The sequence below is a fragment of the Tachyglossus aculeatus genome, chromosome 8 (genome assembly GCF_015852505.1).
Source record: "Tachyglossus aculeatus isolate mTacAcu1 chromosome 8, mTacAcu1.pri, whole genome shotgun sequence".
In the NCBI taxonomy this organism is placed as follows: Eukaryota; Metazoa; Chordata; class Mammalia; order Monotremata; family Tachyglossidae; genus Tachyglossus; species Tachyglossus aculeatus.
The window spans coordinates 7,106,315-7,123,557 of NC_052073.1; the positions used below are offsets into that span (position 1 = coordinate 7,106,315).

Here is a 17,243-nt window from a genome sequence, read left to right on the forward strand (position 1 = left end):
GTGAGCCCCACGTGGGACAACCTGATTGCCAATTATCTACCCCAGTGCTTGGCACATAGTAAGTGCTTAATAAATACCATCATTATTATTAATTATTATTATTAAGGTCACACAGCTGATGAATGATTGATTGATTGAGGGAATGGTCTGTTGTCCGGCTGCTCCTTGGGTAGGTGGCAGGGCGTGCTGGGGGGTTGGGGGGAAGGTAGGGGGTCTCCATCCTACCTTTGTGTTGCCCCTAGAAGACTGAGGGGGAGGCAGGCTAGGGATTTGGGGCCGCAGCCGAGAGTGGCCATTGTTTCGGGCCGTTTGCCAATTTCCGAGGCAAGGCAGAACAGCGTCAGAGGGCGGAGGGGAAGAGCAATTCACCCCTGAAGAACAAGAATCAACCTATTTCCTCTGCTCTGGGTTCTGTTTCCAGGCAGACCCGCCAAGGTCCCCTATTTTCTGGGCAATCAATCAACCAAACGATCATATTTATTGAGCGCTTACTGTGTGCAGGACGCTTTGAAGAGTACAAGGCGGCAGAGTTGTAGTCACGTTCCCTGCCAACGAGTTTACGGTCTAGAGGGGGAGACGGGCATTAATATAAATAAACGACGGATATATACTTAAGTGCTGTGGGGCTGAGGGAGGGGTGGATAAAGGGAGCAAATCCAAGTGCCAGGGAGATGCAGAAGGGAGCGGGAGAAGAAGATATAAGGGCCTAGTCGAGGAAGGCTTCTTGGAGGAGGTGGGCCTTCAGGGAGGCTTTGAAGGTGGAGAAAGTGATCATCTGATTACCTGTATATATGTATATATGGTTGTACATATTTATTACTCTATTTATTTATTTATTTATTTATTTTACTTGTACATTTCTATCCTACTTATTTTATTTTGTTGGTATGTTTGGTTCTGTTCTCTGTCTCCCCCTTTTAGACTGTGAGCCCACTGTTGGGTAGGGACTGTCTCTATGTGATGCCAATTTGTACTTCCCAAGCGCTTAGTACAGTGCTCTGCACATAGTAAGCGCTCAATAAATACGATTGATTGATTGATTGATCTGTTGTGTGCTAAGAGGCGTTGCCCATCTCTACAGTTTCCCCAACACTCAGAGAAGCAGCATAGCCTAGTGGACAGAGCATGGGCCTAGGAATCAGAAGGACCTGGGTTCTAATCCCGACTCTTCCACTGGTGTGCTGTGTGACTCTGGGCACGTCACTTTTCTGTGCCTCAGTTACCTCATCTGTAAAATGGGGATTGAGACTGTGAGCCCCACATGGGACAGGGCCTGTGTCCGACCTGATTTGCTCGTATCCACCCCAGCGCTCAGTACAGTGCTTGACACACAGTACAGCGCTCACCGTCTTAATCCCCATTTTCCAGATGAGGGAACCGAGGCACAGAGAATAATAATAATGATGGTATTTGTTAAGCGCTTGCTATGTGTCAAGCACTGTTCTAAGCGCTGGGGTGGATACAAGCAAATCAGGTCGGACACAGTCCTTGTCCCACGTATGGCTCACCGTCTTAATCCCCACTTTCCACTTGAGGGAACCGAGGCACAGAGAAGAAGAATAATGATGGTATTTCTTAAGTGCTTACTATATGTCAAGCACTGTTCTAAGCATTGGTGTGGATACAAGCTAATCAGGTTGTCCCACCTGGGGCTCAGCGTCTTAATCCCCATTTTCCAGATAAAGGAACCGAGGCCGAGAGTTGTGGCATAACAGGCCCAAGGTCATCAGCGGACAAGCGGCAGAGGTGGGATTAGGGGCACTGCCAGAAGTCGCCAGCACCAAGGACTGCATTAGAGGAGGATAGCAGGGGGTGGTCTCAGGCCTCTGACTAAACCAGAGCCCTTTGGGGTTTGCTTCTGGCTAGAGGAAAGCTGATGTGTTGGGGGAGAGGGGCTGGTCCCTCCACACATCCACCAAGCTATCTGTCTTCCTCCCTTCAAAGCCCTACTGAGAGCTCACCTCCTCCAGGAGGCCTTCCCACACTGAGCCCCCTTCTTCCTCTCCCCCTCCTCCCCATCCCCCCCGCCTTACCTCCTTCCCCTCCCCACAGCACCTGTATATACGTTTGTACAGATTTATTACTCTGTCGTACTTGTACATATTTACTATTCTATTTGTTTGGTTAATGATGTGCACTTAGCTTTAATTCCATTTGTTCCGACGACTTCACACCCGTCCACATGTTTTGTTGTCTTTCTCCCCCTTCTAGAACTGTGAGCCTGTTGTCGGGTAGGGACCGTCTCTCTAAGTTGCCCGCTTGGACTTCCCAAGCGGTGCTCTGCACGCAGTAAGCGCTCAATAAATACGATTGAATGAAGGAATGAATTAGAACCCAGGTCCTCCAGACTGCCAGGCTCCCGGGTTCTATCGATTAGGCCATCCTGCCGCTGACCGGTGGCTCCTTCTTCTCTGTCCCCTCCCCGGCAGGAACCTACCAGGGCCAGTTCACCAACGGTATGCGCCACGGCTATGGCATCCGCCAGAGCGTCCCCTACGGCATGGCCGTCGTGGTCCGCTCCCCGCTCCGCACCTCCCTCTCCTCCCTGCGCAGCGAGCACAGCAATGGGACCCTGCCCCAACAGGACCACCCCCCGTCGCACCCCGCCGCCGACGGTGGACCCCCAGCCCCGGCCCCGACCATCCCCCGGGGCGGCTTCGCCCTGAGTCTGCTGGCCAACGTGGAGGCCGCAGGCCAGCTCCAGAAAGGCGGCGTGGGCAGCCTGTTCCGGCGTGGCTCCCTGCTGGGTAAACTGAGGCGCTCCGACTCCCGGAGCTCCCTGGGGAGCCAGAGGAGCCGGGTCAGCTTCCTCAGGAGCGACCTGAGCTCGGCGGCCAGCGACGCGGCCTCCACGGCCAGCCTCGGCGAGGGGGCCGAGGGCGAGGAGCCGGCCCCCTTCGAGTCGGACATCGACGCCACCACGACCGAGACCTACATGGGCGAGTGGAAGAACGACAAGAGGTCCGGCTTCGGGGTCAGCGAGCGGTCCAGCGGGCTGAGGTACGAGGGCGAGTGGCTGGACAACCTGCGGCACGGCTACGGCTGCACCACGCTGCCCGACGGCCGCAAGGAGGAGGGCAAGTACCGCCAGAACGTGCTGGTCAAGGGCATGAAGAAGAGGGTCATCCCCCTCAAGAGCTCCAAGATCCGCCAGAAGGTGGACCGCGGCATCGAGGGGGCCCAGAGGGCCGCCGCCATCGCCCGCCAGAAGTCGGAGATCGCCGCCTCCAGGTAGGACACACCGGGTTTCTGGTCCCCGTAATAATAATAATACTAACGGTGGCATTTATTAAGCGCTTAGTATGTGCAAAGCACTGTTCTAAGCGCTGGGGAGGTCACAAGGTGATCAGGTTGTCCCACGGGGGGGCTCACAGTCTTAATCCCCATTTTACAGATGAGGGAACTGAGGCCCAGAGAAGTGAAGTGACTTGCCCAAAGTCACACAGCTGACAGTTGGCGGAGATGGGATCCGAACCCAGGACCTCTGACTCCAAAGCCCGGGCTCTTTCCACTGAGCCACGCTGCTTCTCATCCATCCATCCAACCGGTTCCCTGCGTGGATTGGGTTGGGAGGGCGGGAAACTGTTTGACTGGCCGGGATTTTGTCACCTCCAGCGGGGTTGCCTTAGATGCCACTCACCTAGGGGGCTTGGCATGTGGGGGGAGAGGGAGGAGAGCAGAGAGAGAACACTCAAGGGGACGTAGGAAAGATTTCACTACATACCCATTGACCTCGACGCAAAAGGCTTCGGGGTTTTCCACGGTAAGTCTGGTGGAGGTGGCGGGTGGACAGCCCTGAGGGCAAGGGGGAGGACGTCTTGGGTGGATGTGGAGGGAGATGGGCCACCCTTGGAGGGCCTTGAGGAGATGGGAGGATGTGATTGCTGAGTGACGTTTCAGAAGATGATCGGGGGACTGGACTGAAGGAGGAGCGTGGACTGAAGAAGGGGACCCGGACGTGGGGGGACCCCTCCATCCCTCCCTCCATCCCTCCATCCCTCCCGCTGAGAGCTCCCCTCCTCCGGGAGGCCTTCCCACGCTGAGCCCCCTCCCCACACCACCTGGATATATGTTGGAACCTATTTGTTACTCTATTTATTTTATTTCTACATATTCTATTTATTTTATCTTGTTAATGTGTTTTGTTTTGTTGTCTGTCTCCCCCTTCTAGACTGTGAGCCCGCTGTTGGGTAGGGATCGTCTCTAGATGTTGCCGACTTGGACTTCCCCAGCGCTAAGTACAGTGCTCTGCACACAGTAAGCGCTCAATAAATACGATTGAATGAATGAATGAAAGGGGAGAAGCTGGAGCCCAAAGTTGGGTCTGAATGCGTAGGTACTGACAGTAGCTGTTGGGTTGGCGTGACTTGGGGGAATGTCGGGAAGAAATCAGGGAAGGCTTCCTGGAGGAGATGGTGCTCGGGAGGACTTTCTCCAATTGGGAACCTCTGAAGAAGGAGAGAGCGGTGCTCTGGCAGTACTCCCCAATGGGTGTGGAGTAATAATAATTGTGGTATTTGTTGAGCGCTCGCTACAGTGGTAGGCACTGTACTAAGTGCTGGGGCAATACGAGCAAATCAGATTGGACACAGTCTCTGTCCCACATGGGACTCACAGTCTCATTCCCCATTTTAGACTAGGAGCCCACTGTTGGGTAGGGACTGTCTCTATATGTTGCCAACTTGTACTTCCCAAGCGCTTAGTCCAGTGCTCTGCACACAGTAAGCGCTCAATAAATACGATTGATGATGATTTTGCAGATGTGTTTACTGAGGCACAGAGCAGTGAAGTGACTTGCCCAAGGTCACGCAGCAAAGTGGCGAAGCCAGGACTAGAACCTCTCTGCACCCCCAAGGCTTCGGGGGGAGGGAGTTGGGAACAGTTTTAACAGGTCTCCATTCAGAGGGAGGAGAGAGAGCCCGAAAGGAAAGTGAACTGGTCTGGTCTGTCCTCTCTTCTCCTCACTGGCTCCTTTCCTCAAACTCCCATTAACCGTGGTGCAGTTGGGCTGGGGAGGAGGAGGAGAAGAGGCTGAATTTTCATCTGCCCAGGAATGGCAATGCTTGCTGTCTGAGTCAGGGATGAATTTCCTTTTAAGGAAACTCTGGAGCCGGAGGAACTATGATATTCCATCCATTTTCCTCAGGGGCTTTCTCCCCCACAGCTCTCCTTGGGTGCTGCTGAGTGGAACGGGTCAAACGGCAGAGAGTCACAAAGAACGGCCCCAACCCCACAGCCCGGAATTCCCGCGAGGGGAGATAGAGCCATGCGGTCTCCACTGGGCTTCATCCACCTTGCTCCACCATGATACTCCTCACTTCTTCCAGGTTTCTCCCTGTGACAAAAAATTTCAGCCAGTTGAAAAGCGTTGTGGCCTGGTGGAAAGGGCATGGACTTGGGAGTCGGAAGACCAAGGTGTCCTCCACTTGTCTGCTTGTGTGACCTTAGACTAGTCACTTAACTTCTCTGTTCCTCAGTTACTTCATTTGTAAAATGGGGATTCAAGAATGTGAGCCTCTTGTGGGAAATGGAGTGTGTCCAACCTGATTATCTTGTATCTACCCCAACTCTTAGTATTGTGCCTGGCCGAACAAATACCGTTAAAAAATTTGATTGACGAGGGGTATTTATTGAACACCTACTGCGAACAAGGCGGTGTGCTCACCACTTGCAAGAATAACATAGAGAAAGTACATAAGGACCCTGTCCTCAAGGAGTTTGCAATCTAGTAGGGGAGACAGACACTAAACTAAATTATTCTTAGTGGGATGCAATAGAGCATAAAGTTATATATATAAGGAATCTGGGGGGTAGAGGAATGAGAACCTAAATGCTTAAGTGATGTGGAAGTGAAGTGACAGCTGTGGGGGAAATAGGGTGGGAAGATGAGGGATTAGTCAGGGAAGGCCTCCTGGAAGAGATTGGCTTTTAGTAGGGCTTTGAAGATGCAGAGGGCTGCCAGATGTAAAGGGGGAAGGATTTCTGGGAAGCGGAGAGAGAGTGTGAATGAGAGGCTGGCAGGGGAAAGAGAACGAGGCCCAGTGAGTAGGTTGGCTCAAGAGGAGCGAAGTGTGCGAGCTGAGGTTTAGTGGGAGAGGAGTGAGCATAGAGGAGGAGGAGGAGAGAACTGATGGAGGGCCTTAACTCAGGAGTTTCTGCTCTGTGTCCAGTGGAATAGGCAACCACTGAAGCAGAGACAAGAGAGAAATGCAGAGAAATACACGTGCACACAAACGCACGCGCACATGAGAACAGCCCCATACTTATTCACTCAGCAGGCACGGAAAGTTTCTTCACCTAAAAGGTGTCTTTGGCACAGGGCAGAGACCCTCAGCATGGCCTAGTGGAAAAGGCACGGGACTGGGAGAACCCAGGTGACCTGACTCCCTGTCCCATGCTCTTTCCACTGGGCCAAGCTGACCCCAGGGACTGTAAGGTCCTTAAGGGAAGCAATCGTGTCTCCCAACCCAGCTGTACCCTCCCAGGCTCTTAGTACAGTTCATTGCACGCAGGAAGTGCTCTGGAAATACCATTGATGGATTGAAGCTTTCAGCCCCAGTGACCTCCAGGTCTACACTGTGGGAAATATCGGAGAAGCTTTTGGGAAGTTTTGGGGGTCACCCGGACTTGTACCCTCCAGAGGCGATGCATTAGGTGGATGGTGTTTGAACCATGAAGTCTCTCCGTCTCTCTCCCCTTCCCTCTCTCTTTCTCTGTCTCTCCCTCCATCCCTCCATCACTCTCTCCTTCCCTCCTGTAACTCTCTCCTTCCTCCTTCCCTCCCCCTTCTATCCTTTTCTCTGTCTCTTTCTCCCTCTTGCCTTCCCACCCTTTTTCTTCTTTGTCTCTCTCCTTCCTTCTGTGTCTTTCTCTCTCCCTCTCCCCCTTTCTCTCCCCTCTTCTCTCCCACTCTCTTTCTGTCTCTTCTTCTCTCCCTCCATCCTCCTCTTTCCCTCCTACTTCTCTCAGTCTCTGTGTGTCTCTTTCTCTGTCTCTTCCTTTTCCCGGCCACCACACATCTGCAGCCTCAATGTGGCCTCGGGTGGGATTCCCCTCCGGTCAGCCCCCATGTCCGTTGCGTCCCAGCCGGACATCTCTCTTCCCTGGGGCCTCGTGTCCAGGCCTGGGCCGGGGTCATGCTGGGAAGCAGCTGAGAGACTCCTCCCGGGAAGCCTATCGCAGCCCCTCTGGGATCCGGCTCCTCCTGAGGCCTACCGCGGCCCTCTGGCATTCCTGCCCACACAGGGCTTAGCCGCTCTGTGTGCTCAGCATTTCCCCGCGCCCGGCGGCAGAGGAACGAGGCCCTGCCCAGCCTTGCCCTGGGACAGCGGTGTCTGGTGCCTGTGACGTCCCGAAAGGCCCGGGGTCAGCAGAGATTCCCTGGCCAAATAAGGCAAAGAGGAGCAGCGGAGGTTTACCAGAGCGGCTGGAGAATGCAACAGCTGAACGCCCAGGCCCGCGCCTCTTGGCCCATAAATGCCACCCCTAACCCTCCTCCCCCCAGGTGCAACTCGGCTTTGGGATTCCAGGAATTTTGTCCAGAACCAGCCCCCTGAGTCTCCCTCCCCGCTATCTGAGACATCTCAGAGACCGAGCAGGGAGGGGGCAGCTGAAAGTGAGATTCAATCTCTCCTTCTCTCTCTCTTTCTCTCTCTCTCTCCCTGGCGAGGCCAGGAACTGGACTCTGGGTAGGACTAGAGAGGTAGCCCACCTGTAGAGAAGTGGCCATTGTAGCCAACCTCCTGGAAAGAGTGTGTTTAAGGAGATGAGTTAGACTGTGAGCCCACTGTTGGGTAGGGACTGTCTCTATATGTTGCCAACTTGTACTTCCCAAGCGCTTAGTACAGTGCTCTGCACACAGTAAGCGCTCAATAAATACGATTGATGATGATGATGATGAGTGCAGTCAGAATGGAGTCTTCAGGTCATTCCCGGTTAAGGGGTTAGAAGAAGAGGAGCAACATGGCTTAGTTGGTGGAGCACGGGCCCGGAAGTCAGAAGGACCTGGATTCTAATCCCAACTCTGCCGCTTGCCTGCTTTGTGACCTTGGGCAAGTTGCTGCACGTCTCTGGGCCTCAGTGACCTCATCTGTAAAATGGGGATTCAGACTGTGAGCCCCATGTGGGACAGGGACTGTGTCCAACCTGATTAGCTAGTATCTATCCCAGTACTTAATACAGTGCCTGGAACATAGTAAGAGCGAAAGACATCATTAAAATCAAAAGAGGAGGAGGAGGAGGAGGAGGAGGAGGACAGGAAAACGAGGCAGATTGGTCTGGGTCGGAGAGGGACTTCCTGTCTGTCCACCTTTAGGACCCCTCTGCTATGCCCTCTGCAAGAGTCAGGGCCAGGGGCCTCTGGGAGCCAGAGACCTTTCCGAAGAGCTAAATGTGCCGCTAAATCCTGTTGGTTGTCCTCCAGGACATTTCCAAGATCCACCCCATTCTCTCCACCAAATTCATTCATTCATTCAGTCGTATTTATTGAGCGCTTACTGTGTGCAGAGCACTGTACTAAGTGCTTGGGAAGTACAAATTGGCAACAAATGCTCCACATCCCCCTTAAATAGACCCTTTGTATCAGCCTCCTCACTGGTCTCCCTGCCTCCAGTCTCTCTGTCTCTCCATCCTTACTTTACTCCGCTGCCAAGACCTTTTTTTATTATGCTGTGCTGCATCCATCTCCCCACTCACTCAACGGCTTTTATTGAGCACTTACGGTGTATAGAGCTCTATACTAAACACTTGGGCAAGGGCACTACATTGGAGTAGATAGGAGTGATCCCTGCCCACAAGGACCTTACAGTCTAGAGAGGAGGAGGACATTAAAATAAATTACAGTTGGAAATGTACATAAGTGCCTCACAAACTTCCAGTGGTCATTCATCCCTCCCCACACAGTCCTGACCACTGGCTTCAAGCTACTCAGGTAGCTCTTTCCATCCTACTTGTCCCACTCTCTTCTACCACCACACCCCAGCTCGCACTCTTCTCTCCCTCCAACCCCTTTCTCAAGATCCTCCTCCTCCCTGGAACTCCCTCCCCCTCAAATCTACCGGTCCAAATCCTTCCTAGAAGCAGTGTGGCCTAGTGGACAGAGCACAGAGCCTAGGAGTCAGAAGGACCTGAGCACTAATCCTGGCTCCGCCGCTTGTCTGCTGGGTGATCTTGGGCAAATCGCTTAACATCTCTGGGCCTCAGTTACTTCATCTTTAAAATTCAATTCAGTCATATTTATTGAGTGCTTACTGTGTGCAGAGCACTGTACTAAGTGCTTGGGAAAGTACAAGAACAGTGCTTGGTGCGTAGTAAGCGCTTAACAAATACCGTCATTATTACGACAACACAACAATAAACAGTGACATTCCCTGCCCACGACGAGTTTGCAGTCCCGGGGTGGGGCAGGATTAAAAGGAGGATTAAGATGATGATGATGATGATGGTATTTGTTAAGTGCTTACTATGTGCCAAGCACTGTTCTAAGCTCTGGGGGAGATAGAAGGTTACCAGGTTGTCCCACGGGGGGCTCACAGTCTTCATCCCCATTTTACAGATGAGGTAACTGAGGCACAGAGAATAATAATAATAATAATAATAATAATGGCATTTATTAAGCGCTTACTATGTGCCAAGCACTGTTCTAAACTCTGGGGGAGATAGAAGGTTACCAGGTTGTCCCACGGGGGGCTCACAGTCTTCATCCCCATTTTACAGATGAGGGAACCGAGGCACAGAGAAGTTGAGTGACTTGACCAAGATCACACAGCTGACAAGTGGCATAGCCGGAATTAGAACCCACAACCTCTGACTCCCAAGCCCGGGCTTTTTCCGCTAAGCCACGCACTGTGAGCCCCATATGGGGCATGGACTGTGTTCAACCTGATTATGCTGTATCTACCCCAGCACATAGTACGGTGCCTGGCATATAGTACGCGCTTAACAAATATCTTCTAAAAAAAAAAAAATCCCTACTCCAGGAGGCTTTCCCCAATTCATTTTTCTTTTCACCTGGTCACACACTCACAACTCCCCTCTCAGCACTTTTGTTTCCACTCGTCCTTCACGATATCACACCCTCCCTGCTGAACATATCCACTTACACACCCTACTATTTAAGCACTTACTCATCTATATATCCACTGAGAAGCAGTGTGGCTCAGTGGAAAAGAACATGGGCTTTGGAGTCAGAGGTCATGGGTTTGAATCCTGGCTCCGCCAATTGCCAGCTGTGTGACTTTGGGCAAGTCGCTTAACTTCTCTGGGCCTCAGTTACCTCATCTGTAAAATGGGGATTAAGACTATGAGCCCCCCAGGGGACAACCTGATCACCTTGTAACCTTCCCAGCGCTTAGAACAGTGCTTTGCACATAGTAAGCGCTTAATAAATGCCATTATTATTATTATTATTATTTCCCTTCTCTTCTTCCTTCTTTCTGCAATTTAGTTCTCATCTGTCCCCATTGCTCTCAACTGTCCATTCTGTGTGGGCAAGGATCATGTCTCCTCTCCCCAGGGCACTCCCTCAGCCTCTTCCTACAGTGCCCTTACTAAATTTGAGGTGACAGGAGGACATCCAAGAACACATATTACAGATGAGGTAACTGAGGCACAGAAAAGTAAAGTGACTTGCCCAAGGTCACACAGCAGACCAGTGGCAGAACTGGGATCAGGTCCTCTGACTCTCAGGCATTTAGTATTTCCACTAGGCCTCACTGCTTCTCCACTATGACCTTTAACTCTCATTTTGTGCTTGGCAGGGCACAAATCCTACTTCATAATTAAGCCATAGTGATCTTTTGCATGTATTTATTACTCTATTTATTTTACTTGTACATATTCTATTTATTTTATTTTGTTAATATGTTTCGTTTTGTTCTCTGTCTCCCCCTTCTAGACTGTGAGCCCAACGTTGAGTAGGGACCGTCTCTATGTGTTGCCAACTTGTACTTCCCAAGCGCTTAGTACAGTGCTCTGCACACAGTAAACACTCAGTAAATACGATTGAATGAAAAAAAAAATGAATGAATGCCCGGCACACAGTAGGCGTTCAGTAAATAGTGCCGATTGCTTGAGTGATTAGTAGAGGAGGCTGTAGGCCCCCTGACGTTGGGGTCTTTGTTTGTCTTGTCCCAGGGGAGGAACAGACAGTGATAATAATAATTAAGGTTTTTGTTAGGTACTTTCTATGTGCTTGTACTTGACTTGTACGTCCCAAGCGCTTAGTACAGTGCTCTGCACACACTAAGCACTCAATAAATATGATTGAATGAATGAATGGAGAAGCAGCGTGGCTCACTGGAAAGAGCACGGGCTTTGGAGTCAGAGTTCATGGGTTCAAATCCCGGCTCCGCCTATTGTCGGCTGTGTGACTTGGGACAAGTCACTTAACTTCTCTGTGCCTCAGTTACCTCATCTGTAAAATGGGGGTTAAGACCGTGAGCCCCACGTGGGACAACCTGATCACCTTGTAACCGCCCCAGCGCTTAGAACAGTGCTTGGCACATAGTAGGCGCTTAATAAATGCCATTATTATTATTATTATTATTGTTATAAGCATCACACTAAGGGGAAGATATACAATAATGGAGCCGGACACAGTCTCTGTCCCATTTGGGGTTCGCATTTTAGGTAGACTTTGACTCCTCATTTTACAGATGATGAGGCCCAGAGAAGTTAAGCAAGTTGCCTGAGGTCACACAGCAGACAAGAGGCAGAGTTGAGATTAGAACCCAGGTCTCTGACTCCGAGGGCCGGGATCTTTCCTCTAGGCCCTGCTGACCAATGAGGGTGGCTTCTTTGACTCCGACTGGTCTGGGGGTGGACTGGAGGGGCTCCTTAGTGGACAAGACCCCGACCCACAGACTAAGAAACCCATCTTCCAGGTGGTAGCGGGGGGCAGTGAGGCAGAGAGAGGAAGCAAATCACCTCTTGGGTTCTGCAATTCCCCGGTGATGCCAAACTCCCTGTTTCCTGCCTGTAGTAATGACAGAGGATGTGGATCATTTGGTTATCAAGGAGCTTACCCCTGCTATGGAAAACCCCCAGCAAATAGGCGGCCTTTATTCCCTGGACTGTACGCTTCTTGAGGGCAGGAATCCTGTCTACCCAGCCCATTGAAGTCACTCAGTCTGCCAATTGTATTTATTGAGCATTTACTGTGTGCAGAGCACCGTACTAAGCGCTTGAAAGAGTACAATATAACAATGTAACAGACACATTCCGTGCCCACAACGAGTTTACAGCCTGGCACAGTGCTTGGCATACAAGCCCAGACTTGGCCCAGACTGAGCCCCCTTTTTCCTCTCCCCCTCCCCATCCCCACCACCCTCCCCACAGCACCTGTATATACGTTTGTACAGATTTATTACTCTATTTATTTTACTTGTCCATATTTACTAGTCTATTTATTTTGTTAATGATGTACATCTAGCTTTACTTCTATTTATTCTGATGACTTGACACCTGTCCACATGTTTTGTTTTGTTGTCTGTTTCCCACCTCTAGACTGTGAGCCCGTTGTTGGGTAGGGACCGTCTCTATATGTTGCCAACTTGTACTTCCCAAGCGCTTAGTATAGTGCTCTGCACACAGTAAGCGCTCAATAAATACAATTGAATGAATGAATAAGCACTCAAAACATCAATCAATCAATCAATCGTATTTATTGAGTGCTTACTGTGTGCAGAGCACTGTACTAAGCACTTGGGAAGTACAAGTTGGCAACATATAGAGACAGTCCCTACCCAACAATGGGCTAACAGTCTAGAAGAATACCACTAATTAAGTGATTTATCCAACTCTGTGGCCTCCGGGCCATTTCCCTGTTACATTCTTGATTCTCTTGACTTCCTGGGAATCATCTAGCATTAGTAACCAGATTTTTCAAGGCCGCAGTGTGCAGGACATTGTGTCGAGTGCCTGGAGGACACATAGTAGAAAAGATGTGGTCTCCGCCCTCAAGAAGCTTACAGTCTAATGAGGGAGGCAACCGGGGACAAAAGAACGACAAATGATGAAAAATACAAGTAGGCAGTTAAATAAACCAAGTGTGAATTCTGAGGGGGCTGATGGGATGGTCAGGAAGGTGACAGAGAAATGGCTCTTGGAAGAAGTGATTTTGCAGGGAGGTTTTGAAGGACAGAGCCACCGATTTCCTGGAGCTGAGGAGGAGGGATGTTCCAGCCTGGGAGCAACGTAACAGAGTTAGAAATGTCGTGGAATGCCATGGGCCCGGGAATTAGAAAGATCTGGGTTCTAATTCTGGCTCTGCTACTTGTCTACTGTATGACCTTGAGCAAGTCAGTTCACTTCTCTGGACCTCAGTTCCCTCATCTGTAAAATGGGGATTAAGACTGTGAGCCCCACGTGGGGCGGGGACTGGATCCAACCTGAGTAGCTTGTATCTACCCCAGGCCGGGAGTGGGGAAGAACAAAGGGAGCAAGTCAGGGTGACGCAGAAGGGAGTGGGAGAAGAGGAAGGGGGGGGCTTAGTCAGGGAAGGCTTCTGGGAGGAGATGGGCCTTCAATAAGGCTTTGAAGGAGGGGAGAGTAACTGTCTAGTAGCAATAGTAATAGTAGTAGCAGCGTGGCTGCTGCTGCTACACGTGAGAAGCTGCGTGGCTGAGTGGAAAGAGCCTGGGCTTTGGAGTCAGAGGTCATGGGTTCAAATCCTGGCTCCACCACTTGTCAGCTGTGTGACTTTGGGCAGGTCACTTAACTTCTCTCTGCCTCAGTTCCCTCATCTGTAAAATGAGGATTAAGACTGTGATCCCCCCGTGGGACAACCTGCTCACCTTGTAAGCACCCCAGCACTTAGAACAGTGCTTTGCACATAGTAAGCACTTAATAAATGCCATTATTATTATTAGTAGTAGTAGTACTAATGGTAGATCTTATAGAGTGCCTATTGAATCTGGTGCACTGTACCAAGCTCTGCGGAAAGTAAAAGCTCTGCAAAGCAGCATAGGCTAGTGAATACAGCGCGAGTCTGGAGGTCAGAAGGACCTGGGTTCCAATCCTAACCCTGCCACTTGTCTGCTATGTGAACTTGAGCAAATCACTTCATCTCTCTGTGCCTCAGTTCCCTCATCTGTAAAATGGGGATTAAGAGTGTGAGCCCCACGTGGGACAAGGACTGGACCCACTCAATTACCTTGAATCTACCCCAGTGCTTAGTACAGTGTCTGGCACGTAGCAAGTGACTGGACCCACTCAATTACCTTGAATCTACCCCAGTGTCTGGCACGTAGCAAGTGCTTAACAAATACCATTATTATAATAATAATAAAAGATCATTCAAGCAACTTCCCCTCTCTGGAGGGTCTTCCCGAGGTTCACTGTAAGAGCAGGTTGCTAGAGACCCCCGGGGAAGGCAGCCTGGTCTCTGTCCTGCTGCCAGTAGGAATGCTTATGGAGCAGGGATGCAAATCATGTCAGACGGTGTCTGTTCCCGGAGGGGCAGCAACTCCCAGATAGAGTTGCAGAGGAGCCGGAATGGCTGGGCCCAACGTTCCTGCTCCTGCAAAGAGGACGCGGACAAATCGAGAGGCAGCAGCGACAGGCCGGCTATGCCAGACTGATAAAGCCCTGACTCTCCCAGCCCTGGGTCCAATTTGGGTGGCCACAGGTTATTATTATTACTATTATTATTGTTGCTGTATCGTCATTAATATCACTTTTAATAATAATAATGATATTTGTTGAACGCTCACTGTGTGCCAGCGCTGGGTTGAATATAAGTAAATTGGGTTGGACACAGTCCTTTGTCCCATGAGGGGCTCACAGTTTCAATCCCCATTTAACAGATGAGGTAACTGAGGCCCAAAGCAGTCAAGTGACTTGCCCAAGGTCATGCAGCAGACAGCATGGCTCAGTGGACAGAGCATGGGCTTTTGAGTCAGAGGTCATGGGTTCAAATCCCGGCTCCGCCAATTGTCAGCTGTGTGACTTTGGGCAAGCCACTTAACTCTCTGTGCCTCAGTTCCCTCATCTGTAAAATGGGGATGAAGACTGTGAACCCCCCGTGGGACAACCTGATCACCTTGTGACCTCCCCAGCACTTAGAACAGTGCTTTGCACATAGTAACTGCTTAATAAAGGCCATCAAAAAAAAAAGGTGGAGGAGCAGGGATTAGAACTCATGACCTTCTCACTTCCAGGCCCAGGCTCTACCCACTATGCCATGCTGCTTTTAGTCAGTCAGTCAATCATTCGGATTTTTTGAGCACTTGCTGTTGTTCGTTCAATCATTCCATCATATTTTTAGAGTGCTTACTGTGTGCAAAGCACTGTACTAAGCGCTTGGGAGAGCACAATCCAACAACAAACAGACACATTTCCTGACCACAATGAGCTCACAATCTAGAGAGGGATGCAGACATTAATGTACATGAATAAATAAATAACAGATCTATGCATATATGCTGTGGGGATGAGAGGGAGGATGAATGAGCACTGTTCTAAGTGCTTGGGCGAATACAACTAATATATATATAATATAATATATGTTGCCAATTTGTACTTCCCAAGCGCTTAGTACAGTGCTCTGCACATAGTCAGCGCTCAATAAATACGATTGATGATGATGATGATATAACGGACACATTCCCTGTCCATAGCGTGGCCTAGTGGCTAGAGCCTGGGCCTGGGAATCCGAAGGACCTGGGTTCTAATCCCAGCTCTGCCACCTGTCTGCTGGGTGTCCTTGGGCAAGCCACTTCACTTCTCTGTGTCTCAGTTACCTCGTTTGTAAAATGGGGATGAAGACTGTGAGCTCCATGTGGGAGAAGGACTGATTTGCTTGTATCCACCGCAGCGCTTAGAACAGTTCCTTGGACATAGTGATCGTTTAACAAATGCCACAATAATTATTATTCTTATAATAATAATAATAATGAAGGCATTTATTAAGTGCTTACTATGTGCAAGACACTGCTGTAAGCGCTGGGGGGGGATACAAGGTGATCAGGTTGTGCCACGTGGGGCTCACAGTCTTCGTCCCCATTTTACAGATGAGGTAACTGAGGCACAGAGAAGTTAAGTGACCTGCCCCGAGTCACACAGCTGACAAGTGGCAGAGCCGGGATTTGACCCCATGACCTCTGACTCCAAAGCTCGCGCTCTTTCCACTGAGCCATGCTGCTTCTTGTTAGGTGTTTACCGTTTGTCAAGCACTGTAGTAAGTGTTGAGGTAGACACAAGATAATCTGGTTGGACATAGTCTCTCGCTTGCATGCGGCAGTTCCATAGAGTAGTGGACTTTCGCTGAATATACAGTGTAAATAATTATAAGATATTTATTTATTTTAAAATGGTATTTGCTAAGCTCTTACAGCATGCCAGGCACTGAATTAAGCACTGGGGTAGATACAAGCTAACCAGGTTGGACTCAGTACGTGTCTCACATGAGGCTCACGATCTTAATCCTCATTTTTACAGATGAGGTAACAGGAACAGAGAAGTGAAGTGACTTGCCCAAGGTCACCCAGCAACCAATCAATCAATCAGTCAGTGATATTTATTGAGTACTCACTATGTGCTGAGCACTGTTCTAAGCTCTTGGGAGAGTACAATACAACAGAATTAGCAGACACTTTCCCTGCCCATAATGAACATCATCATCATCAATCGTATTTATTGAGCGCTTTCTGTGTGCAGAGCACTGTACTAAGCACTTGGGAAGTACAAGTTGGCAACATATAGAGACAGTCCCTACCCAATAGTGGGCTCACAGTCTAAAAGACTCTAAGAGAACATACAGTCTAGAAGAGGAGTTAGACATTAGTACAGTGCTCTGCATATAGTAAGCGACCAATAAATACCATTAACGATGATCATTAGTGCTGAGGGTGGGTCTAACTAAATTCAGAAATGCTATAACTGGCTGATGGACTCTTGACTCAAGGCATTACAAAATTAATTGGGGAAGGCTGGCTGAAGGAGGTGAGATTTTAAGAGTTAGTCAGTTGTATTTATTGAGCACTTACTGTTCGCAGAGCTCTGTGCAAAGCGCTTGGGAGAGGACACTATAAAAATAAACAGACTCATTCCCTGCCCACAATGAGCTTACAGTCTACAAGGAGAGACAGCTGTTAATAGAAAGAAATTACAGATATGTGTTTGAAGTGCTTTGGGGTTGGGGGCTGGGAGGAATTTGTATATCATCATCATCATCAATCGTATTTATTGAGTGCTTACTGTGTGCAGAGCACTGTACTAAGCACTTGGGAAGTACAAGTTGGCAA

The 17,243-nt window shown here is 49.9% G+C and overlaps 1 protein-coding gene across 1 annotated transcript in view; it reads left to right on the forward strand.

Moving 5' to 3' along the window:
- JPH2 (junctophilin 2) overlaps positions 1-17,243 on the forward strand; it is a 51,933-nt gene that overhangs the window by 19,470 nt on the left and 15,220 nt on the right. The window contains exon 4 of the mRNA XM_038750703.1: positions 2,430-3,231. Coding sequence (XP_038606631.1) covers positions 2,430-3,231 — 802 coding nt within the window. The remainder of the gene's footprint in view (positions 1-2,429; positions 3,232-17,243) is intronic.